General features: G+C 40.4%; 1 protein-coding gene and 1 long non-coding RNA gene across 5 annotated transcripts in view; one reads left to right on the top strand and one right to left on the bottom strand.

Moving 5' to 3' along the window:
• LOC105196972 (frizzled-2) overlaps positions 1-26,854 on the top strand; it is a 123,661-nt gene that overhangs the window by 79,566 nt on the left and 17,241 nt on the right. The window contains exon 1 of one of the 4 annotated variants that reach the window (XM_026136129.2): positions 10,178-11,154. The exons of the other annotated variants lie outside the window; for them this stretch is intronic. Coding sequence (XP_025991914.2) covers positions 10,209-11,154 — 946 coding nt within the window. The 5' untranslated portion in view covers positions 10,178-10,208. Of the gene's footprint in view, positions 1-10,177; positions 11,155-26,854 lie in introns of those variants that run through there. 4 annotated transcript variants of the gene reach the window in all.
• Positions 13,735-15,163, bottom strand: LOC113004065. Its single transcript, XR_003268816.2, has 3 exons — positions 14,760-15,163; positions 14,490-14,668; positions 13,735-14,130 (listed from the first exon to the last, which is right to left on the bottom strand). It is a non-coding gene; the product is annotated as an uncharacterized LOC113004065 (long non-coding RNA).

Below are 26,854 nucleotides of genomic sequence, written 5' to 3' on the forward strand. Positions count from 1 at the left end.
ATAAAACGTAAATTGGAGTCTAATGTGAAATTTCTCGAGTCAAACTAAAAAGTGATTATTTTACGATACTGAGGCACGGTGTCGAATATATTTTACTTATAAGGGATTAAACGCTTAAGCAGATTATATCTTACATTTTATAGCTCCAACGTATAAGCTTCTAATTTATGTCAAGCGGACTTTATAGAACGGCAACTTGATTTAGCTTTGAATTATCGGGATATACATTCGCCAAAGAAAGCCCGGAGTCCGAATGGGTAGATATAAATTTGTAGAATACCGCGCGCGGTTGCGGCCACCCGGCCGCTCAAAAGCGTTACACGTATAGTGTGTAACAGAATTTCTGTTTTACGCGCTACATTTCCCACATGTCCACGCTTTTAATGGTCCGTTTTGATGTACATAAAAAAATATGCAGCGGTATAAAAATGGCCGTCGGCAAGCGGGCGAAATTAATTGCGAGCCGCAGGCCCGCAGTCGCGCGCGCGACGGGAGAAACGTTCCGAAAGATTACACTGTATCCGTTCCTGGTGTCTGATGCGGATATCATGTACACCGTGCGGTGGTGTGTAGTTACCAGCGGATCGACGCGTTTCTCTGATAAATATACGCGCGTTTACACACCGAGGGCGGAGAGGCGCATGCACACGCGCGGTTATACGATGAGAGCCGACACGTCGGTAAATTTCAGCGTGATCACCGGCCACAGGTCTTACGACGAACGAAAGGGGCTTGGCTGTGTACCGCAATATTCTGTCGAATTTACGGGGCGCCGTCCTTTACGGCTTTATTACAGAACTCGCGCGCGGCGCGAGTAAGCCACGAGAGTACGTACATATACGTATCGTACATACCTCCGGTGTGGGAATGTGAATTTCCCCTCTCGAATCTTCGATTCGTCGCGTCGATTATCGAAGAAACCGGGCGCGCGCTGTCGCGCGCGAAATGGCATGCGAGAGGGATCCGTTCGTCCTGTGACTCTACGACGCGACGCGTCCGGATCGTTCTCCCGCTCGTATAAAGTCGACATCGTTAACTTTTACTGCACCGCGCGTCACACGCGTGGCACGCGGTAATTTTTCCCGATTTTGTTACGGATTTTACTGGCCCATTGTTTAACAAACGTAACGGTATGGGATCCGATGGCTTGACATAAATATTGCCTTGCATAATGTAGGTTCAAGCTGGTAGTTCTACTGCCTGTAACGTACTAAAAATATAACACCTATGGTACGCGTCGGAGAAACGTAATTTTTTCTAAACATTATAAAAAAATGAAGCACTTTATGTAACTTATTTTATCTAAATTCCTCAAACAAGGCTATTAAACTACTGAAACATTAATTAAATTTGAATCTCCATTCACCGTCATTAGACATCACGCAATTATGTTAAATAAGTGTACTCGCACTTGTTAGTAACTTTGATTTATGAGTTATAATGGATCCTCGTTATCCGTCGCTGATGGCACGTCATCGCGAGAGGCAGTCTATGTAAAGAAACTATCGACGCGATACAATTTTTCCTCGTAAGAAATTACGGATAGAACGTAATGAATTTCGCTCGCGACCGTTATCGTTAAATTCTTTAATTAACTGGCGACATGCGGACAAAACGACACGCATGATGGCAACGTGTAACCGCTGCATACTAATGGAAACGCCCCGTCATTTGATGCACCTCTCTCGAGTCACGTATACGATTGGTGCGTCGTCGATTTGATTGACAATCCGAGTTTATATTACGCGTACCTTGCGCAAGATAGAAATCTACATTCTTTTTTCTCTCGTTTCTTTTTCGCGTACCAATGAGAACCGCCGTCGTCACGCACGGGTATTATTTGTGGAAAGAAACTGAACGACTAGCTGCGCATTACGGACCGGTGTAACGAGTACTCGCTGTCACGTCACCCGGGCTCAGGGAAAATAGAATATAGCTTTACATGAAAATAGAGGGCGAATTAAGGGCCTCATCCGAGAGTCCATAATCTTACGACGTAGGAGGGCCCACCGCCCGGTACGATCTCGAGAGATCGCATCCAGTTGAAGCTGACGGAGAGTGGCCGTGCCACTGGAGTGTTGTTGGAATACATTTTAAATGTCGAAAGTTTTGCCGACGCGCCTCAGTTCCCCAAGAAACCGAAGAGATACCAAAAAGATCCTCGCAAAGCAGAGAAGACCTCTTGTTTTACATGTTTACATCTTTGGAAACCGGATCAGAAATTTCCGTCGCCAGATAACCAGCTGCGTCTTTCTTCGGATGCCCGAAAAAAATTGTTGTCTTATTTGTAGCATGCAAAAAATATATCGAGAAAATAAACGTCGCGAATAAAATACAATTTAGGATGCGAGCTCCAAGTAACTTGCGAAAATTTATACATAAGTGTAAATAAATGATGGTGAAGCATGTAAAGAAATATTGAAGTCACGAAAATACACTGAAAACAGATTTTGGTAATAAGAGACAGAGACAGAGCTTTTTGATGAAATAACTTCAAATAAATGTTTGATTAATATAACCAAATATTAAATAGTATTTATTAATTATATCAATAGTAAACAAACATAATAATAGTAACTAATCGATTATTGAACGGTTATTAAACGGTCACTAAATATTACTAAATATTTGGTCATATTAATTGAATATTTTATTAAAACTATTTCATTGAAACTTGATAACTGTCATTTAAACTAGATTATCAAACTCTTTTTCTCAGTGATAAATAAAAGAAAAAAGTTTATTTAACCTCATGATATTGTACGAATATTCGTACGATATCTAAAATATTCTAGAAAAGTATTCATACGATATATCGTGCACTATAATGCAAAAAATTTAAATATAATCTTAATCAACTTTATTATATCAAAAATATATAACGCAATTAATCAAAGCATTCTCCTGGACGTACAGTTTTTCCTTCATAAAATATTGATTATTTACGCCTATGCATATCTTATCCCGACTACAACCAAATCTTCGTAGACGTCCACAGGGACCTGTTAATTAGGACCTTTGTCCCCGAATCGATACAAGCCCAAGGTGGGAAGGGATTCGAGCGCAGCCTAGTAACACAGATAATAGAATCCGATAGCGCCGTAATGGATCACAGAGATACGATCGAGATCCTGTATTTTCGCGACCACTGTGCCAGAGGCGCGGTCTGTTCCTCGGTCAAACTGTTACATTTCGGTAAGAGATACATTGATCGGCGGGCGGATGCACGTCCCACGGGGCTCGTTAGGAGGACACAGGATCGCGCGCACCACCACCGCGCCCCGAGGTGCGCGACGAGGACAGAATTATCGGAGAACGGCAAGAAATCCGACTCTCCGTAGGCGGCTTTATAATGCTAAGACGTCGCCTACCTGTGCCGTGGCACTTATTAAATCTCGCTCTGGCATCTTCGCCGTGCCTTTCATCTCGGGTTACTGCTCGACGGTACTCGCTCGCGCACCAACCGCCCGCTGCCTACGCCTTGAATGTCAGACTTCGTCGCGAGATTTGTAAGAATCAACGTCTTTTATTCTCGGGACCGCGCGCGCCCGCGTCGTTTCCGAACGCTTCATCGTCGAATATTCACCGAAGTCGTCTTAGCCTTATATCTCCGTCAACAGCTGCAAATGCTTGCATTCATCCTCTTTTATCGCGTGCGACATGCGATAACGCAGCTGTATATGTATATGCGAGCGGGCGAAAGAATCGAACGAGTCCTCTCGAAGAGGAGCCTGCTCTTCAGGATTCAGAAAAATCGGTAAAGAACATACCGACTCGTCGAGAAATGTGCAATGTTATTAGATTTTTCACAGGAACTTTCCTCGACAGCTTTCCCGTAGATGCGCTTTGTGCGACACGATGCAATGTGCAAATTTACACACTACGTATAAAATGTAGAAGCAAATGCGCATAAAGTATATAAAAATGTGCATGTAAATGGATAAAAGCTTGGAAACAATCGTTCTGTAAAATTTTTAATCTATTTTATTTATAATAGTTGAAACAATTATTAAAAATAAAGAAAAGTAGTTTGGTTTCTGTATGAAACTAAAATGACAACAGCTTTGAATTCCTATAATACATATAAATTTCTTTCCAAAGAAAACAATTATAAACAAATTACAAATAAATGTATTAAATACATTGAATGAATTTAATTTTATAATATTTAATAAATTTTAACAAACAGAAAATATATTTATTAAATTTAATAAACGTAATAAAAATTGTTTAATAAAATAAAGCAGCGATTTAAATAAATTGTCTAGAACGTTTTATGTGTTATTTATTTAGACGGGCTTTTTAATAACGTTTGTAACCAAAGCGATATAAAGCCGCAATTCAATTCCTGATTCAATTGTTTGAAAAGATGTATGAGTCCGATCGACTAGGGCGGGTCAGGCTTTTTACGTTGTTTGCAAACTTCTGCCGAGCATGCTACACGCAGGGGCAATCGCACGCTTTCCAGAAGCGTATAATAGGACGGAAGTTACTGTCTAGACCCAAAGCCATGGCTACGTCTTCGTGAGTGAGAAGGACCGCGTGAGACTGTATTCTGAAAATGGCCTACAGACCCCCGGAGAGCTCGTGTATATCGTCCGGATAGTATCCTTCGTCGTCCTTCCATCTCGAACGCAGTCGACCTAGCAGGCAAGGAACGAACCTTTGGTCACTTGACTCCCTAAAATTAATCTGTGAGCGATGGCACTCAAAAAAGAAACGTCTCTACCTAACATACATATGACGAGGGTTCCTCAATGAGGGAGTCTCGTCTCTTGTTTGGGAGAGAGGGGGGAGGAAGCACTTAATTTATATTAATTTTATTCTCCGCGCCCAAAACGAAACGTAAACTTGACAAGACTATATTTCTTTGATAGTAAACGCATATTCACTTATGCGTTTTGATTGACGTGCTGATATAAGGCTTTGCAATCTGTTCACACACCGATTGCTATTTTATTTATAAGCAGCCGCGCGAAAAATGATAGAAATTGAAATGACCGTGGTGAACGTCTAACAAAATATCTTGCGAGCCTCCACTTGAGGATGTGTAAGACGTACAGTCCCTGCAAAGTAAACAAAATTTGGTTTGTTTAATATTAAACACTTCAAATAAATGATTTATATAGGTACGTGTGAAAGTTTTGTAAATAAGATTTTTATTTAATAACTTGTTCTTACAGTTTATTTATTCTATTTGTGATTAAAAAATAAATTACTTTTTACAACATTAAGAAAAATCTCAATTTTTTTTTATGTAAGTACTTTGAGCATTCAAGATGATCTATATAAAGTTTTATTGTGATTGTTTAGTTATTTTATAAATAAATAAATAAATATATTTTACAGAACTGATCTCTGTTTCGCAATGAAACTTTATGTAAATCATCTTGAATATTTAAAGTAACTGTACTTAAATAAAAAAATTCAGGTTTTTTTTTCATTATTTCTCGTCTCGTTATTAATTATATTTTCATTAGAGCACATGTCTACTTCTTATCAAAATAATTTTTTTTCCAGACAGACAATCGGCGCCAAATTTTTTTTACCACTTTCAAATGCAACATAAAACAATCTGCAATGTTTTCATAATTTTCTGAATGTTTTGAGAAGCGTCTTAGACATACATGTACAATCAATTTCTCTTGGACATGTTTACAAAACCACAAGACGAACCAAAGACTAAATCATACAGCCGAAGCGTGACGCATTATTATGGGAACCTCAAAAGTGCGAGAGTGCACCTGGAATTGGTGCAGTGTTCGCGCTGATACGACAACGTTATCTGCGGGCCCTGACCACCCGACCCCACCGGTAAGCTCGACGCATTATGTAGCGCATACCACATGTGATGATAGGTGACAGGAAGTCGTAATCTACCCCCTCGCTATCTCCCGACAAAACCGACGATTGTTTACATCGTGAGATTTTTAAACAAGCTCCTAAGTAATTTATTCACGCCCCCTTCGTCATTATGTGCTCCGGTCTCTAGCGATTCACACGATAAACAGTAGGCCGCAGCAGCAGCGTGCATCGCGTGTCGACTCGCGCGATCGACCCGTGAGACAATACTCGGTCGTTCGTAGAACGAAATTCGGGGGATTTGTGCTCCCTTCCCATCCAGAGAGCGAAGAGAGGAGAGTCTTCGAGACGATTCACTCGAGCGACCGGGTGCGAAAGCCGCGCCCCGCATCTATAAGCTAATTTTACGTTGAATAAAAACGCGTAATACCTCTGAAAGGGAAATCCATTTAACGTTCGCTCCGGCTTCTCAAGATAAATTGCTTTTCGAGGGGTAGAGGGTGGGAAAGCGGGGGGAAGGGGGAGAGGGGGAGGGCCTGGGACGCCTTTCTAAAGCGACATTGCTCGAAGTTCGGGGGTGACAGAGTTCCTTTGCGAAAGACCCGACGAGACCTCCCTCGAGAATCCCCTGTTTTGGCTTCGTTGGCTGGTGTGGACGCCGGGCGTAACTGTCAACCGTGACCCAACAATGAGCGCGGGCGCGATATACGCAGGCGAAAATCCACAGGGGGCGAATATCTCAGCGAATAGACTTCAATATGCGTCGGGCACCGTTTCCTGCGTCTCTCTGTATGTCGTATGTACGTCTCCCTCGTCTCGATGCGCCTCGGCGGTATTGAGTATCTGCACTCTCCTACTGGAAAACTTCGTCTCGCCGAACATTGTGCGGCACCGTCTCCATCGCGTCTAGGAAACATTCGCCAGATTTAGTGGCACGGCAATATCGATACGCTTCCTTTACCGGATTTCTTTATCAAACTTTTTGAGGTAGTAGTATCGGAGCAGTAGCTCTCTTGTATTACGGAATGGTAGAATTCATGAAATTATTGTAGAATATTCTTTCTTATCGAGGCGAATGTATAATAAATGTGAAATACGATGACAATACCGCTCCGTGTTCTATTTATAACATTCACTTATATCTTTCCTTATAACAATAGAAAGATTAAAGCGCGACAGTTATGAAAGCAATAAATTGAAAGGCAAATAGATTCGCACAAATGTTTTCGTGCGGACTACGCAACAAATCTGCTTATCGCCCCTTATTGTTAGAGAAATTACCTCTGCACTTATAAATCACTCTCGCAAATAGCGCGTTCCGATAAATCGCGTTAGCAAAACAGTTCATTACTTGTTAGATTGCAACGGACTCGTAACGCGATTACTGACCTGAAACGACTTTACGCGATGTTAGATCATCGGGTACGCTCTAGAAATAAATCCGTAAAATCGCTTCGCACACCGTTTATTGCGCGTTTTGCAGACAATCGTGCGTGGTAGCGTTGTGAAATTAGTTTCAAGTTGCTGCGACCGCAAACTCGCGAAGGAGGAATTCGTGCAGCATCGTCGAATCGCTATTCCTCTTTCGACCTTTAAACTCCCGTCGGGCCACCACCCCCCTCCGCCATTTCTTCACTCTTACCCTCTCGATCCGATTACCAGCCGAGAGATTGGAACGGACCACCTGGCTCGTACGGGGAATTACATTCGCCGTCCGGTCGAGACTCGAGAAGGAGAGTATAGCGTCTAGACTCTGCGTCTGGAAGTCTCGCGAAATGGTAATCGGAACCTGTCCCGGACCGATCGTCTTCGTCGTTGTTCCTCTGCGGATGCGCGGACGCCGGCGACAAACGCTGAGAAGAGAAATCGCTAACCCGAAATCTTCCCCTTGTCATTTCCTCACCCGTCCAGCGGGGCAAAACCCGATGGCCCTGGGGGACTCGCGCCCCGTCGCGGATATCGTCCACTACGAGGATATTACCGATAGGAAACCGACGACGTATATATTCGCTCAAAGCATATCCTTAGTGACGTCTGTGCGTGAACGATGAAGAAAGCTTTCCGTGGGATTGACGTCGGATCGCGATATGATACGGAATTCGTTTGACGTTGAGAGCGTCGGTATACGAATGTTTGGCATGAATGAGTCTGTGAGAGACTATTGCTATTGGCATATTGCAAGATATCGCCAACGTATGCATTTAAAGATGAGTTTGACAAGTACTGATTTTTAACTAATAGATAAAAAAAATTTTGATGCTTTCTTTTGGCTCTTGTTTTACACGGATAAAAAAATACTGTTGAATCAACAGCGTCAGTCTAATTGGTAATATTTTGTTAATTTGATAACGGTATTGATGAAACAAAAAGGTTAAAAGTAAAGATAACAACAAACATAATTGATTGAATAAACTTTAATTGAATTAACTGCATATATTAGTGACAGCCCGATTCGACATTTAATTGAATCAAACTACGTTTTGATTCGTATTACAAATTTTTTTAAGTGTATATCTTTGTTTATATCAAGAGGTTGTTCACTCACAAATAGGACGTTTGACTGATTTCCGATTTTTTGCGATTTCAACATGATTTTAAAGTGATTTCGATTTTTTATAAATTTAAAAGTGTTTCCAGTTATTTCGCGTGATTTTAATGTGATTTCAAATGATTTCAAGTGATTTTATGTTTATAATGTGATTTCAATTTGATTTCTTAAAGATTGGGCTGTGTTCTGAAATTCTGCCAATACTGAAAATCTATACGTGACGTAAACTATAAATTTTTAATACTGGCAGTGTATATCGGAACGCAGCCTTAATGCTAAGGTGGTTTCAACTGATTTCTGATTTCAAATTGATTTCAATGATGGGTGTTTGATTACACTATGTCTTTACCGAATTGTGTTTCGACTAAAATCAAAGACACATTTAAAATAAATCAAGATACAAAGCTCTGTTTTCCAATTGTGTATTTCTCCATTTTATTACAGCGTCACCTACATTGTGACTGTCTGGCATAAAAATAAAAAAAAAACTCGAAATACATATATTACAAAATTTGGAGTTACAGAAAATCTCGGGTGTATATAATATTCGGCTTCTCGCATATTGCGCGCGGGTTTTACGGTCGTAATAAACATGCCAGTTCCCAGAGTCACTTTTTTTTCTTCTGAAACACATAAACGACACCTCTCGCACGCCTAATTTTTCGCACGCGTGTCCGCCACGAACGTCCATACCGCGCGTGGGCGCAACGTGACGTTCACGAAAGCGCATAAAATTCGGTGGCGGACAGTTACGCGATACTCTCTTTCTCTCTCTCTCTCTTTCTGCGCAATGATGCTGGACGGCTCCATTTTACATCGGCGTCACTCTCGAACGCGATAACGAACGGAATGGCGAGCAGTCGGGCAGAAAAAACGAAGGTCGACGGTATTTTTAGCTGTGAATCCCGCGACAAAAAGCTCCTCGCGCCGTTTAAACGGCTTCGTATTCTCGCAGGTGTTCTGGACGAAGATGGTGTTACTTATTAATTCGCCTCTGTCGACGCAGCTGGCCGTTTTAATCATGCATTTCTGCGGATGCCACGGTGGACCGTGGTGGTTCATCGTCGTGCAACGCGGCGACGAATCGTTCGCGGCAGCGGACGCGCACGGTAGTGAGCATCATTTGCCGGCAGCGACACGCGAATTGGAAAGTTTATCGCGACGACCCGGGATCGTCGAACTCGCCCGCCTCGTGTCCTCGAGCCCCGATCTCGATACGAGGAGGTAGGTATAGGTCCTCCTCTCGGAACCGGTCGTGACCGTACCTACGCGAGACGTCGTTAATATCGCGCGAGAGCGAATCCACCTACGAGCCGAGGGGATGACCGCTGCGTCTCGCCGCTCGTAACCAGCCCGAAAAGAAAGCAGTAAGTCGCTCTCAGCTTGGAAAGGAGATGAAGGGAGAGAGAGAGAGAGAGAGAAGAAAAGGGGGAAGAGGAGAACCGCGGACCGATAATAAGTGGTCGTGAATCCCGAAGCAGAAAGGGAGGGAAGGATCCTGCCGACCGTCTCTCGTTATCCACGCCACACGGCGTCCAGCCGCGTGACGTCACCACGCGCGTGTGGTGTGTGGCCCCGGCGATGGATGCATCGGGAGGGGGGAGGATGGATGCATCGCGCGTTCCGCATCGTGTGCACGCGCTGCTCGCGCGCGTGTACGTTGTGCACACAGGTGTGCGGTGCATCGTATATACACCGAGGCGAAGCGACTCCTCGCGCGAGGCCTATGCACGTTGAACATACACACGCGCGTGCGAGCGAGCGTGCATGGCTAAACAGAATCGAGTCGAGTCGAGTCGTGGATGCGGCGGCAAACCAGCGTCCGAGGGACGAGAGAGAGAGAGAGAGAGAGAGATGCATGACGCTGCACGGTTCGCTAGCGTATACCAGCCGAAGGCTGCTGGTAGGGGGAACCGAGGGGCCGGTAGCCGCCACGACCGAGAACCGACGGAAACTCACGAGAGTTCCGCGACCGCGCCGCGTTCTGTCGTTTCCCTCTCCATACGTCGCCATGTCGTTCTCTCTCTCTCTCTCTCTCTCATTCTCCCTCTGCCGGCAGCGATCGTTTCGACTCCGCTCCGCGCAACTCTCTCTCGTATCCCCGACTCCCCCTCACTCGGCCTCGGTTTCACCGTTCGCGTTGCCTCGGTTCTCGGAGTCAGTCAGTGAGTTCGTGTCCGTCGTCGTGGTGGGATCGCGCGGTTCGTTGCCTCCGACCGCGCGCGCATTCTTCTTTCTCTCGTCCTCGTCGTTCCACGAGCGCGCGGTCGTGCGGTCGCACACACACGCGCGCGCGCGCGCGTTTCAGCGCTCGTTCCAGCATAACAAAATATTTGGAGAAACGCGCGCCTCTGGCCGCCCGCTGTGCGTGAGCGCGATTCGGAGTATCAACGTGTATCACCAACACACGCCCACCGCGCGCACGTCTCGTCGTTTACATGCGCGCGTGCACGTAATACACTGTCTTGATGTTTACGGGTCTGATGTAGTGTTCCCGATCGCGCGCCTCGTATCGCGTGTACATACACGCGCGCGCGCGCGCGCGCGCCTCTGGCGGCCGGCAAGTGACTACCAACGACCAACTCTAACAGCGCTCTATCTACGTCGGGGGGAGACCCGACGAGCGTGTTTTATTCGGCGCCGGCCGGTGCTCGCCTTTATCAGGACACGAAGGGACAATGGATTAATTCTCGCCGGGGTGCGAGCAGCAGCTACCCGAGAAGCGGCGGCGGCGGCGGCTGCGAGCGAGCGACCGCTCGGTTATAAGCGGAGTGGAGCACAGCGGGAGTATGCGATAAATCAAGGTGAGAATCCGGCTTTGTTTTCGAGAAGGGTTGCTCGATAGCCGCGCGCTCTTTCATTGACCAGCCTCACCGGCCCGCCGAATCCTTTCGCATTCTCCGCCTATCTCTCTCTCTCTCTCTCTCTCTCTCTCTCTCTCTCTCTCTCTTTGCCATTCTCTCCGCTTTTCTTCCTCCAGTCCGTTCCGTTTGGACGAGGCTTTCTCTCCTCTTCCCCTCTCTCGACTCTTTTCCGTTTCTCTCAACCGGGTCCCTCTGCGAATGCTGCAAACGAGCATTCAACGAGCGCGCAGTATATATTCCACGGGCCTCCTGTCCTCATCCTCCACACACGTTGCTGCACGCCGCTGCTCCGCTCCAGCGAAGACGGCAGAGGAAAGAATAGAGAATGGGAGAGAGAAAGAGGCACAACGGTTCGTTTCTGTGGATTTGGCTCGGACAACGGATTTTGATTGCGATTCGGTTCTTTTACCACCGTCGACGTTGTCCACGTCGTCTCCCTATTCAGATCCACGAAAAGTCTGAAAGCTCTCTGAAAGCTATTCATCACAGCTGAAAGTCGCGCGCGTGAGAGATCCGTGTGCTCCACATTAAAGAGGAGTTCTCCCTCCGCGAAACGGCATCGCGGACGAACCGAGTTCGATAACCCACGCCGGACAGATTAATCGTGAAAAATTGAGCGATTCACCGCTATTTCGGACGTGACGTGAAAAATTGATGATCGGCGAATGTTTCGTGCGCCGTTTCGAAAATAGCTCTTCGACTTGGCTATCGGAGGCCAGCGGAGAGAAACTAGACAGATTGCAATAAGTGGCTATCGAAAGTCGACTCGACCGTTTCGAGAAAGTACGGTCCTCCAGGAGAAAAAATAAAATCGGCCGTCCAATCCTCGACAAAAAATACGGACTAGACTCTCTTTTGCGATGCGTACGATTTATGTTTATGTTTTGGCTACACAGTACGAGCTAAAGTTATCGAAATTTAGAAACTGAAGGCTGAACTAGGTTTATTCTTTCTTTTCGTAATCAACAAGACAAAATCCTGGTCGCATGTGCCCGAATTTTACCTCTGAAACTCACTGCAAAAATAAAAATAATGACAAATTTGATTTATAATGGTTTTTGCAGCAAAAATTATATTTTGCTTCAGTTTTATATAAATAACTTTTAAACGAGCAAGTGGATGTAAATGAATTTTTTGCACGAATATTTATTGGAGTTTTATTAATATTCGCAAAAATTTTGATTTAATCGATAATGCTATTTCCCCATCAAATTTGCAAATAAGTATAATATAATATTAATATATAAATTATTATTACATTATTATATAAATATATATAATTATGTTATTCATTTATTAGCATATAAATAATATAATAGTATAAATATTGCAAAATGCGATTCTACATAACAATCAAGAGTAAATAAAAAATTGAATAACTTTCAAGTCGATAAATGAGTTGTGCTCAAATTTTACACGGATACTTAAACGCAAGAGTTAACTAGAATATACTATGAAATTTTTATATTTTTGGTAACGTTTCGAGATATGACCCCATGCATCCTTAACGTACGATTTGCATTTATGCATGTGATGAATATGATTTCAAACTAAATTGCGCTCTCAACACGTTCTCCCGAGTTAGAATAAATTTGCAGACACAGGATGCGCCACGATTCACGGTTAGACGCGCTATGATTTATCGGATATGCACACACCGGGAGTACTTAATACAGTGCAATCATTGTTATCCCGCGGGATGGCGGATGCTTATTTGCTTAATATCCCGGTTGACTGTACGAATCTGCTCTTTCTACGCCTTGAAGTTCGCGTGGAAGTTGATATCAGCGGCAAAACGCATACGTTGGACTCACGATAATATTACATGCACGAAACACGAATGAATTAAAGGGAACTAGATGTAAGCGCATTTCACAAGTAATTTGACGTATATCATTATGTTAACGGTGCATAAATATAATTTGTTATGTACACTGAGAAAAAGACACAAATTTATTTGTGAAATATACATTTTTTCCACTGAAATAAATATTTAACTAACATGTTATTTCAAACAAATAAATCAATTAATTTAAAAAAGTGAGTTATATTTCTCAGAAATATTTTATTGTCACAAAAAAATTTTTTTTGTAACTAATAAATATCGAGGAATGCATTTGCTTACTAATATTTCGACTTTTTTCTTCAGTATACATTGAGGAAAAAATGCTTAAGAATTTATTTATGAGATGTGAATTTGTCTCACTGAAATAAATATGTAAATAAAATGTTATTCCTAACAAATAAACCAATTAATAAAAAAGTGTGTTATATTTCGCAGAAATGTATATTTCGTCATTATAACATTTTTTTTATAACTTATAAATGTTGAAAAATGCGTCACATTTGCTTGCTAATAATATTTTAACTTTTTCCTCAGTGTACATTGAGAAAAAATGCTTAAGAATTTATTTATGGGATGTAAATTTTTTTCACTGGAAACGAATCTTTATTTAAATACGGCGAAATAAAATTTTATTCCTAGCAAATAAATAACCAATGAATAAGATAAACAAAATATATTTCACAGAAATGTATATTTTGTCACCACAATTAAGTTTGTTTATATTCATTAAATGTTTATTTACAATCGTAGAAAATGTCACATTTGCTTGCTAATAATTAATACATTTTGCCTTTTTTATTAATGCGAACTATTTATTATGCGACTTTGTTTGCTAATGTAATTTTCGAAATATTTTCTTTTAAAAAACCGAGAACCATTTTACTACTACTACTACTACTACTACTACTACTACTACTACTACTACTACTACTATTACTACTACTAATAATAATAATGATAATAATAATAATCTACATCGAAATGCAGTAATAAAGATATAACTTGTATACAAAAAATATGATGCATCTCAAAAACTGAGGTATCAGGTAATGTTGCCTTGAAGCTTGAACCTAAAATACATTATGTAAATTAATAGATATACATAAAATGATAAAAATTAAGGGCAAGAAAATAGTACAAAAGAATATAAGAATATGTAGAAGAATTTTAAGAAAAGACAAGTAACGCAAAATAATATACTAAAAGATTTTGAAATAAAATTAAAAAAAAAGAAAATAAATAATGCGTTTAACGAGTTTTGTATATCTTATCGTGTAAATGAAATTTTATTATACAGCAAAATTTTCATCATAAATATATATTGCGTAATAGAAAAGAAATGAATGGTTGGACGGTACACTTTTTTACGTTATATCGTTTGCCTACCGTAACGCCATTCAATATTTTATGTCAGAAGACATTTACTTACTTCTTACAAGTGCTTCAAAAGATTTCAATAAGAGCCGGTCACATTAGAAATCCAGGATTCCATTGAAAAATAAAATCGGAATATGAATGACTATTGCGGTAATCAACGTGTTAATCGTGAGTGCCCTTTTCAAAACCCACTGGCTTTAAGATACTTTTCCTTTTGTCAAGAGACTCATACTAATTTAGAAAGACACATTGCATTATTTAGCTGGAAACAAAGGCGCATGTTTGTAGAGAATTTCTCAAAGGAGGCCATAATTGCTCTTACCGTGTCGTTGCCGTGTCACAATACGCACACGCGAACGAAATGCCGTGGCAGCGTAGGAATGCGCATAACGTATTACCATAAATGTCGTGACGACAATGCGCCAAGTCGCCCGAGTGTCCTGGGTTAGGGCTCGCATCGTCGACGTGAAAGCGGCGGCAGCGACGGCGGCGACGGACGATCATCGCGCGTTCGTCCGGGGGCGCGTATTCTGCATCCATCGGATCTCTGTCGAGAACACGGACGCCGGACGCGGATGAATCACGAGAAAAAAAGTCGACTCACGCGAATGACAGAGCGCGCGTTTGAACTTGGAACGTCCACGCACCCACGCACCCACGCCCCGCGGGACGCGAGACCCGAGACCCGCGCCGCGCCGCGTTGAAAAGAAAAGAAGCGCTGCGAAAACCGCATCCCCGACGTTTTATCTGTCAGGCATTTTGCGACTATCGTGCGTAGCTTCCGGCGTGTATGCCGGCGCGCTCTCGTTAAATTTGCGCCGCGTACACACGCGCACACACGTTATTTATGACGCGCGCGAGTATTTCTCGCGTTCGCGATTAGGTATTCGCGCACGCAGCTTTGCTCCGCACAGCTCGGATTCGGCGCGCGATAGCGCACGAGCTTTATCGCGCCTTAATTTTCCCGGCGGATGAATCGGATATTTACAACCGACGATAAGGACGATACCGGCGTTGCTTTGTAAGGCTCTGCTTTAAGGGAGCCGAAAAGAAGCCGCCAACCTGCAACGGCGTTGTAACGCCTAATTACGCTCGCCGCGGACATATCGTGCGTATTTGCATCGCAAACCTTTCACCGGGGTAGCCGTCAGCGTTGTTAATTTCGTTATTCTCGCCTCGCACGAGCGCAGAGATCAAGACAGAGATCAAGAGCGATATGAATATCGAAAGAACATGCTGTGTATATATATATGCACATAAAATAAATATCAATGATTTCCAACGTCGGCACTTATCAAAATTGCTTTTCTAAGTCCTTAAAGAGAGAATTTCTGAGGAATATCTTGTAATAATAAAAATAAATTCAAAAGATACTTGAAGATTATTATTGTTTGCGATATTAATAATTTATATCTTCCGTGAAAGAAAGCAGACTGCTGTTCTCTTTTATCGTGTATCGTGGCATATATATTCAATATTAAGATTCCCTTTTTCTTCTTCCTCCTTTCTTCTGCTTCTCTCTCTCTCTCTCTCTCTCTCTCTCTTTCTACGATATTGATAGATTATACTTTCAAAATATCAGAGCATTTATAAAGTATTGGAATACTGAAGCAGAAGTATCGATATTCCGACCATATGGCAGTATTGTTGCTTATGCTGTCGTAAAACTCTCGATGGAGTTTCTCTCAAGACCCTCGATAAAATTCCACCGTACATCGGAAAATCCTCGAATATTCTTGGCCGCGTTTAGGACAATCGCCCCGATCATTGTTGGAGCGATCCTTATCTTATCGTTTCCCAGGCTCGCGTGATTCTCGACTGTTTCATTACGCAAAGTCGCAAGTTTAATCTTCCGTCGAAGTTGTGCAATTTCGGAATGTACCCCGAGCCGAGTGCGGAACTCGTTAAAATCCCCGCGATATCAGCTGTGCAGACGAGAACCTTAACGCAACGTTACATCGGCGGAACAATAATTTGAGATCAGAGAATAAATTGTGTGAGAGGGAATAAATTATTCAGCGAACAAATCGAAGTTTCATTGTGTTTGAGATTATCGATAGACTTTATTTGCTCCGCGAACATCGCGGAGAGAAAAGGTTGCGCAATATAATACTGTAGTGTATGTTTTATAATGTAGATTGAAGACCGTGATTTATACACAACAAATTGAATTATAGAAAGTAAAGATCTGTTGCGAAAAATATTACCTCAGTCAGAGTTTATTTTTCGCAACAGATTTTTCACTTTTTTTAGAGTGGAGAGAATTTTAGAGATATTCTACTTACAATTAGCATCGGTATTACTAAAATTAATTTTTAATTTAATTTATGTGATACCGTTCTAGTTCATTTCAAGACCTGTGTTTGAAACCAAAAGTAATTTTGTCACCTATTCAAAAACAAATTTGTCACATATTTTATCTTCTTTATCTATAAAAGTTAAAACGAGAATGGTATAAGGCAATTTCCGTTAAGGATAAGATTAAAGGACTCATGAGCAGCGACACTTATGGACAGTAATAATTACCGTAGACTCATTTTGCTCGTGCGCGGCGATCGTCGCCTCGGCGAGGCAATAAAAAGGTCGAGTTCTCTCTCGTTTGTAATGATATATCGTCCCGCGCAGGTGGAAGACGTCCACGAGCGAGCGATTCTCCTCTCCCCTTGCGATCCTTTTGGATATTTCAGCGACCGCTCGGGTCCTCCTTTTACTACTCTCTTGGGCGAGACTGTCGTATAAGCCGGCGCAATTAGAACGCACTTTAATTGAATCGTTCCGAATGCCGGCGAGAAGGTGAATTACGTCGCGAACGCGCCGACTTTGTATGAACGATGAAACGATCGGATTGAGCGTGTTGAGTGTTTAACATCGAAAAGCGATATAATTTGCCGCTCGGCACCGCGATTACTTTATGGCCACTTCATCGAGGGGGTTGGCTTTAGGGTGACAACGCGTTAAGCTGTATAGTGCGATTTTATAGACTAGCGCTCCTGCTGGTAGAGACTATAAATCATTGATGATATCGGGGGTACATACGCCGGGCCTCGTACTCATCTTGTTTGTTTCCAAACAAATTCTTTCGTTTTTAAATCTCAAAGATACTTGGTACTGGATGATTAAATGTCTTATTTGACAAGAAAATTACGTAGACTCGCCAATGTTTAAAAAAACAAAGAGAGGCGTAATACAGAACAGGAATGGGAAGTCGTTACTTTATCGTTATTTGAATTTTTTTTATAATAATGATTTCACAATGCATGACGTCACAATTTTTCATAGTAGTTACACCGGGATTGGGGCACAATCACTTTTTACAAGAACTCGTGATGCATTCATTGAAAAAAATAACTCGTTAGTTTGTTCGTTACGTAACGGGTAAAGTTACAGGTTACTATTTTTTAATGAACAACACATAACGAATTGATTGTCAAAAGTGACTATTCCAATTCTGGCTTTATAATTACTATTATCGGAAATTGTAACATTATTACCAAGTTATAAAAAAATGAGTAACGAATAACGGCGTTACTTATTGTAACTCGTTACTTCTTAGCCCTGATAAAGTGACAAAGAATTGACTCGCAAATAATTTAAATAATATTAATATTTAATAAAATATTTGCATATATACGAGATTTATTATATATTCGAAAAACCAGATTTTTCAGCCGTAAACCAGAGAATTGTTAATTATTCCCACATGGAAAAAACAATTTGGCTGCAGCCATTAAAAAAAATTTAGATACAGGTCAAAAAATAATTTTATATTGGACTATCAAAATGATTACGTAGAAAGCATGTTGCTGCAAACAGCTTTGATATTCTAACAACCAAATTAAACATCCGCTACAGGTTTTTTAAATGGTTCAACATAATTATTTTCAGATCTGTATTTTCAGCAAAATTCTTTTTATGCAAAATTTTCCGCAGCTCGTACTTTCATGTACAATATAAAGGCAAAGGAATAAGCTTGTATAAAAGTATGCGTCATTGAAATAAAAATAAATTAAGGTATAAATAGTAACAAATAAAAAGTTAAAACAAAAAAGTAAAATGGAAAACTGTTCACTTTTAAAACGTAAATGTTACGAATGGTCCGTATCATAGCCAAGATAAACCAGGTCATATAATAAACACAAAAGAAAATTACACAATTTAACTTTAAGTTTCTTATTTGATTACTTAGCAAAGGTTTACCTTATTTGTTTTTTAACTTGTTCTTTATTATTCTCTTTTACTTATCTCCATAAGAAGTACGTTCGTTTTTCTTGTTTTTAATATAATTTTATTTTTAGTAAAAACTATTCGTACGTTTAAGAACTGAGACGCGTTCTTATCTTCAGTTGTACATTAACTTTCATTCTAGGTTTAATTTCTGACGACGAAATCGATCGAAAGTGCATGAAACTCATGTACATACTTTTCGCGAGAGACGCGCGAATCTCTCCATACTTGGCGAGTAAGAATACATTTCGCCCGCCTCGCTTTGTCCGCTTTGTCAAAAGTGTACACTCGACGTGCGGCCCCCGCGATGTTGGAGGGCACGTTCATCCGTTTTGCAAATGGATTCGCGGAGGCTCCAGTGGCTTTTTGACGCGCTCGAGAGTCGGTTCTCGTACCTAAAAAAAATTCGTGAATGGCGAAGGCGATCCGGAGCCGTGAAAAGAAAGGGGCTTAATGAAAGGAGGAAAATGTTTACAGAGAAAAAAAGAGAAATAAAAAGAGTGGTGGTGGAGGAGAAGGAGGCGGGGTAAAGATGCGCGGAGAACGTTTAAACCTGCGCTGTCTATCGACCGCACACTCAGTTTTCTTTTTTGTTCGAATGCTCGACAAAACTTTGTGACTCTCTTCTATGTTATATCGCGGTTTGGTAATTTGAATGAGAAGCATTAAGAAAAGAGCGCTGTTGTCGCAGTTTTGCGTTTTTGAAGAGCGTTATTATTTACGGCGAAACTTGGCTTGTTTTTCCATTTTTACAGACGATATATAAAACGTCGGAACGTTGTGTATCCCCGCAAGCAACATTGAATTCGTATGTTGCGATTTGCGCAATTTATTAAAATGCCTCGTTAAAATATGCCACACGTTTACTTCTGATAAACATATTTATCTTGAATTGTAAATTATAAGCATAAAACTGTATTTGATGTTTTAACGATTCCACTTTTATGTTAATTATACGAATCTCCTTGTTAAACGAAGAGCTTTTGTCAAACAAATTTCATTATTGGAAAAATCAAACACGATAATGCCTGTCTATAATGTGTCACGGTAATGCACGCGTGCCTTTTGTGGTGACTATCGTTTCGTCATTCTGGTTGAGTTATTCTCGATCACCATGCGGTAACTCATGCATTTGTATTTGCAATATGACTCATGTCAGCATTTATAACCGGCTATATGAAAAATCTTTCGACACAATACGAAAAGTAAGTAAAAAAAGAGAGAGAGAGAGAGAGACTGATTAACTGAGCGTTTATTAATATTCTAGGGCATTGCCCTCTAAGAATATTATACATGAATAGAATATATGTCGCAATGAAAATAACAGAACCAAAGAGAGAAAGAAAAAGAAAGATTAAGTATAATTTATTTCATATAAACATGTAAAATTTGCGTGTTGGAGACTCGCTGATAATACGGATTTATCGATAAGAGCGCGGAGTAGCGATAGCGGAGATATCACCTGTCAAATTCAATATTTGAGAACCTATGATTCGTCAGTTGTGTGTTTCTGTTCTGTTGTTTGTAACAATCTGTTAACATTCTTTTAAATTTTTTTTTTTTTTTTTTTTTTACTTTACAATGGATTTCTCGTTCTTATTTCGTCGCGAAAATTCTGCGATGTAATCTTTGGATAAGATCGTTAAAATAAATACGTCGAGGAGCAATTAACGTCAACGTCGTCTCGTCAACAGAGCGTCCGGCGACGCGTGACCCGGGATTTGCGGGACTGCAATTTCTACTCTGCTTTCTTCCCAACATTTTTCACGGCGTCGTTAACGTTCAACGTAACGGACGCGAGGATTTTTTCGTCGACGACGCGACGAGACGCGACGCGCGCAGCGCGCGCGCAGCGCGCGCGGAGGTTAAACGTAATTATTTTCGCGCGTTACGCGCGTTCACCACACAGTGTGTTTCCGTTCTGTTGTTTCGCGGAAAAGCTCAACGAGCGTAGTCCCGCTCCACCGGATTTTTACACCCCGTTCCCTCCGCCGCCGCTGCCACCGCAGTTACCGCTGCCGTTTCCCTCGCGGGCGAGAAGCGTTTCATGAGAGAATCCGCGCGCGTCGAGCTCACTTCCGAACCTGTCTGTCTCCCTCCTACCACCATCCGCGCCTTCGCGGCTGTTCGTCACGGTATAAACGGAGAAACGAGAAGAAGCGAAAGCGACACCCTCCCTTTGTCTTGCGTTCCTCCTCACGTCGGGGCAGGTGAAACCGCGATACGCGTGTGCGTGCGTGCGTGCATGCGTGCGTTCACTCGCGCGTGCGGGTGCATCCTCGCTGTAACATTACTTATTCACTAACTACAGGTTACGGTGGAGGATCGAATCTTCTCGATAAACTGCTCGTTGTGCTATAGAACACTGTAGATGCCCTATGTACACTTGTAATAGGATAATAAGAGACTTTTTTTTTACTTCTCATTTTTTGTCTCTGTCGTTGCATTAGTTTTAAATGTTGTGTATCATCTTTCATTCATTCTAGTATTAGTATATGAGCTTTTTTGCTGAAGGCATTAATTTTTTTTCTAGGGTAAGTTTAATTATTACATATGTGTTTGTGTGTGTGTAACATGTATATTTTGCTATAGTTTAGTTGATGAATAGACAGGATGGACAGAGGCAAAGCTCCATTTTGTTTTTGCATTTTATTGCGCTCGTTAAATCATCATCCATATATTATATCCGCTTTTTAATTCTTTTTTTTTATTCATTCTATTCGTATATCAGTACACTGTTAAAAATACGCAGTAAAATTTAATGTAACTTAACAAAAACGAATTTCAAACAGATTTAGCAATTCAAAAATTTAATGCTATCGAAAGTGCATTTTTTATACTTTTCAGTAATTGGTACGTTAAATTCAATTCAACGTGCTTCTGTAATTTAAAATTACATTGAATTTCATAACAATGTTAATACTTTTTTGTAAAGATATTTATTTTTTTTTTTTATTTATAATTTTTATATGCAATTTTTCTCTCCGTTAATTTCTTTATACGTGCGCATTGCGGTAGAACAAAAATTTAATGCCTTTAGCAAAAATTAATATATCCGCTTTTTTATTTCTTTTTCTTTCTAGTATTTTTAGGAGCAAGACGAATATTTCCGTCTACAATAATGTCTTTGATAATGATGAAATAGTTGGAAATTTTACTATTTCGAGATTTTGTTTAAAAATAATGACAAACATTGAAAAATTGACGATTATGCAGCAATTAAGAAGAATGACAGGCTGTGCATTTAACGAGTACTGCCATATCCGAGATTACTGAAGACATGAATCTTAATAATAAGCTTCCAGAAGGATGCGAACCGGTTTTATATTGGATCTACTATTTTCCGATATAATCTCTGCGTGAAAACGAGCCATAGGCATCAACGGCGCGCTTCTTGTTCCTCCGCCGCCGTTAACCTCGCGCTCTAAACGCGGTTTTCACATAACAATTACGTTGTCGTTAAACCGGTCCGCGTTATCGTTAGCGGCCGGATTGTTGCCGCTCCGCGATTCTTCATCTCATTTGAGGGGCACGGGGAGGAACAGAGAGTCATATATTATGTAAATATAACATGTATCTCGTGTGTCTTTTTTTCGGCGCGCCCGAGGAAACATGATCTCGTACGCCTTGTCGCGCTGACCGGAAGAAGGCGCCATTAGGAAGGATTTATCGCCAATTCGGGGCAGCCCGCAGGCTTTGTTTACGTTACAAAGCGCCAGCGTGGAGCGAGACAATGTCGAGGGAACCGCGCATGAATCTCTTCGTTTGCTAGTGCAAATCGGTTTATACCGACTACGAGTTTGGTTGAGCTAACTACTAGTTAGCCATTCGTCATGCATCTCTATATTACATCATTAGTCGTAATACGTGGAACAAGTTCCGACGCACAATCGATAGGATTCGCCAAATCAGGAATGCAAACACGCGTTAATGCAATCGTTAACTTCTTTCACATCCGGTTGGTATAGATAGCACACACGTGACTGGAGAGAGTAATCCTTTTTTCTACTCAATAACTTCACAATACTTTCAAATTAGATTTGCTTATGTTTAATTGTTTTAATAAACAGTATCAAAATTTAATCCAAGAATATTCACCCAAAGTTTTTACACTCCAGCGTTGAAAAAAATGAAACTCGTTACAGCAAACTTTTTTACTGTTTCCAAATCCATATTTTTCATTTCGAGTCTCAATTTGTGCAAAAGAAAAACAAGTTATTATTCATACTCGTGATATTGATTTGCTGAAACTGGCCGGGATGTAGAAAACACATGATCGCTTACGTTATGAAATCAAGGTAAAATCTCATTATAAAAATATTAATATTTTTCTGTTTATACATCACAAAAGGCTTATATCATATATATTTCTATAAATGTTTATGTTTACTTTTATTGAAAAATTCTTCATATAATTTTATATTGAACATAATAGACAAATATAAAACCTTTTTAATAATTCTACAAGAGCAAATAATAATACAATAATGTTATATGATCGCAGTTTAGCTTTATTTTAAATCACTGTAAAATAGAAATTATTGTATATATTTTGTTTTTTTTCGACTAACTGTCTTTTTACGAATCTTTAAATATACAATTTCAATGAAGTATAAAAACATTTTAATTTTGACGTTTGATGTTTTCAATTTTTAGAAATTCTGTCATAGTAAATTGCTTAACGTGTTTCTTCTTTAGTATTTTTCTGGTTTCTTTTTATTTTTTTTTCAAAAAATATTGATTAAATCTATATATATATATATATATATAATATATTTAGATAGTAACAAATTATAGAACAATTAATAATATTTATATAAAATATATATTGAACAATAATGACTTTTAACTGGGGTGTAAAAATCACCTCAATTGATTGTTTACACATAAAAAATGGAATGGTTATTCTCGGGGCATTAACAACGCAAATCAAATAATCGATAAAAAATGTTACATAAACACACGTAGTATCCGTTATTAAATTAATTCAGCGTTCACACATGCCGATATTAATTTTTGGTTATTTGCATTGTTCAACATAACTATATTAAAGGGAAATCTGTGGCGCTGAGTACGTGAGCATTTACGAGCACAAAGGGCTTAAATATAAATTAAGATAATCCAGGTTTTAACGCTGCAATCCGCGTAGGTGCAACCAGCCCCGTGGCACCCGCCCTCGCTGTCGCGATATCCGCGAAGCACCACCTCCACATTTCCTACGCCGCGAAACTGGAGAGCCCACGCGCGAATGGAAAGACCACCGCTCTCGTCCTAATTGTGTAACGGCGCGTAATTCGTGCGTTTCGCTAATGCGCGTGTAGGTCGTTTTTCGCAGAATCGTGAGTGTATCTACTTAACGATCGTGGTGCACATCGTCGAAAAGAACCTAAAGAAGAAACAGTACCTCGGTCGCCTCTCATTCGTTGTGTGAGTTAACACCCGTGGAAAGGGAGGCAGGGAATCAGTTAGTACCCCCGTGATCGGTCTTTTCTCCCTCGCCTCGTTCGCTTTTACCTTTTTCCCTTCACCTTCTGCTCCCCGCGAAGCTACCGCAAGAATCTGCATCGAGAGGCGAAGGTCCCCTTCTCTCGGGAGGTCAGGGGACCCCCGTGGATCGCCGCGAGATCCCCGACCGATTGTGATTCCTCGTTCGGGAATCTGCGGGTCTCTCCGTTCCACGAAGCGACGCGCATCGCGAATAAAGGAACAAAGTGTCGTCTCACGCGCCGCAGGTTGCCTGCTTGATTTACCGAGAGGAGCAAGAAACAGTAGACGCGAGGGAGCGAGGATCGAAAATATAAAAGTAGAATACAGCAAAGGAATAAAATACAATATTACCAGCACAATAGCAACCGATCGTACTGGTATACGTAGATATGTGTAAGGGATGAAATAAAGCACGAATGTATCTCTATGTTTATTCGACGCTACAATCCGACGTTTTGCGTTTAAAAAGTTAAATGATAAAGTTACAGGGTTAATAATTTTTAGCTCAACTTACAATTAACTAATTTCAAATGATATAATTTTTAATTTTTAACTAGTTGCTTTTGAAATACAAACTTTAATTTATTAATTTTTTTCTTAAGTTAAAAATTTATCTGCGTAAAAGAAAAAAAATTATTAAAGAAAAAATATTTATTCTGACGCATGAAAAACAATATTTCTTTATTATTTTGTATAAAGCTAATGTACGAATATAATATTAAATTTGTTTAATGATTCATATTATAATTATTTTTAGTAATTTAATTTAAAAATTTATGAATTTTTAATTTAATATGAATAATGCTTTTCAAAATTAACTTTGAATTTAACTTAATCTAAAGTTAGTTTAGTTAAAAATTACATAGACAAAAAAATAATTAAAATGTACGTTAAGATTAAATTAAATTTAAATTTAATTTAATCTTAACGTAAATTTTACCTTTTATTTGTTTATGTAATTTTTAACTAAACTAACTTTATACCATTAATTTTAATTTTATTTAGTTAAACCAACCCTGAAAATAAAATATAAAAGAAAGAATTTTACATGTAAATGTAAAATATGAAGAAAACGTTTTTATACTCTAGATTTCTGTGTGAATTTATTAAACTAATGCAACAATTATTGCGCTATCTGGAAAGAAGTCTTTTTCTATATAAGTTTCATGAATCACACGGATGGGAACAACAGGAAAAGTTTGATCGCGTGCCATGAAATCATCAACTTTGTTGTTCCGTTGGGACGCGTAATGCATGGGCAGACGCGATTTTGTCGCGCGAAATTTTGCTCGCTTTTTCCCCGGCAACCTGTATTTTAAGGCGTGTAATACATATAGTAATAGAACGTTTGTGTAATCGCGTATCGAGCTAATTTTCAAAATTGTAGCTCTAAGAAACACTTTAACGATGCTACGTTATAAATTAAAATTAAGGACTTTTCTTTTCATTATCAAAGGAAGGAAATGGCTTAGCGAATACAATAAGCGCAATCAACGTACATAGAAATACAAGTTTAATGATAGGCGATCGAAGGTATACGAATTAAGTCAATTCGTGCGCATTTATGCGCGACATCATCTACAATTCAATCTCTCAAGTTACAATGTAAACTTTATATGAATATACTGTTCGCACACTCAAGACGTAAAATGAATTTTTATTTTATTCAATTATATTCTTCGTTCCACGCACACAGTACACGGTATATTACAAGCACAGACATTCATGTAAATTCGTGTTTATTTTAAAATAAAAAAATTTACACATACACGATACAGCACTCTCTTTGCGCAACGAATGCATTTCGTAACAATCGTTTGCGAAGAGTTCTCGAGGAGCATATCAATGCCATCGCGAATGGGATACGTGTACTTTTCGAATAATCATAGTTTAGATTACTTACGTGTTCAAAGCTGGTTACATTGATTCTGAAAATTTAGCATACAGCTCTCGCGGGAGGCAAGGTTGGGTCGATAGCAACACCACCCCTTGGAAAGCTCTTTCAAGGGTGAACCCTACGACGGGGATGGGTGGCTCGTCGGTGGTAGTAATGCCGGTAGTAGTGGAAGTGGTGGTTACGCCACGCTGATGGTGGTGTGACTATCGACCGAGTGCCGACGACGCGGAACGTCGTCGTCGTGGTTGCGCCATAAGATTTCTTACCGTCTCGCGCGCGCGCGAGTTTCTTTTTTCCTTTATTGCCGAAAGTTTAATCAGGCGTGCGTTTTCCTGGAACATCTTATAAATTATGTTCCTCCCGTCAGAGTAAAAATGAACGGGATGCAATGAAATATTCACATCTTTATCGAATTACGGAAGATTCCGACTCGCATTTCTATCAAAAGTGTACGATTGCAAATTTTCTATGGACGAATAAATTTTTTTTCCAATACAGGTTTGTTTTCATAAATAAATAGTTATTCTTGTTCGTTACTTGGTTAAATACTCTTCTCGTTAGGGAAGTCCCGGCATTTCCGCCAAATTTCCAGTTTGCGTTCAACCAGAACTTATTTACCACGTAACAAACAGCGCGCACCAACGTTGATTGACGACACCGCCCTCCGCGAAGGCAAGTGCACACCGGTCTTAATTAGTTTCCTTGTGGAAGCTGCGAAACAAGAAACGGCATTGTAGGAAGCTACTTCGCCGTGCTCCCTATTGGTCAACGCGCGCGCCTGCTCCCGACGACAACGACGACGACGACGA

This window comes from Solenopsis invicta, chromosome 8 (assembly GCF_016802725.1).
Source record: "Solenopsis invicta isolate M01_SB chromosome 8, UNIL_Sinv_3.0, whole genome shotgun sequence".
In the NCBI taxonomy this organism is placed as follows: domain Eukaryota; kingdom Metazoa; phylum Arthropoda; class Insecta; order Hymenoptera; family Formicidae; genus Solenopsis; species Solenopsis invicta.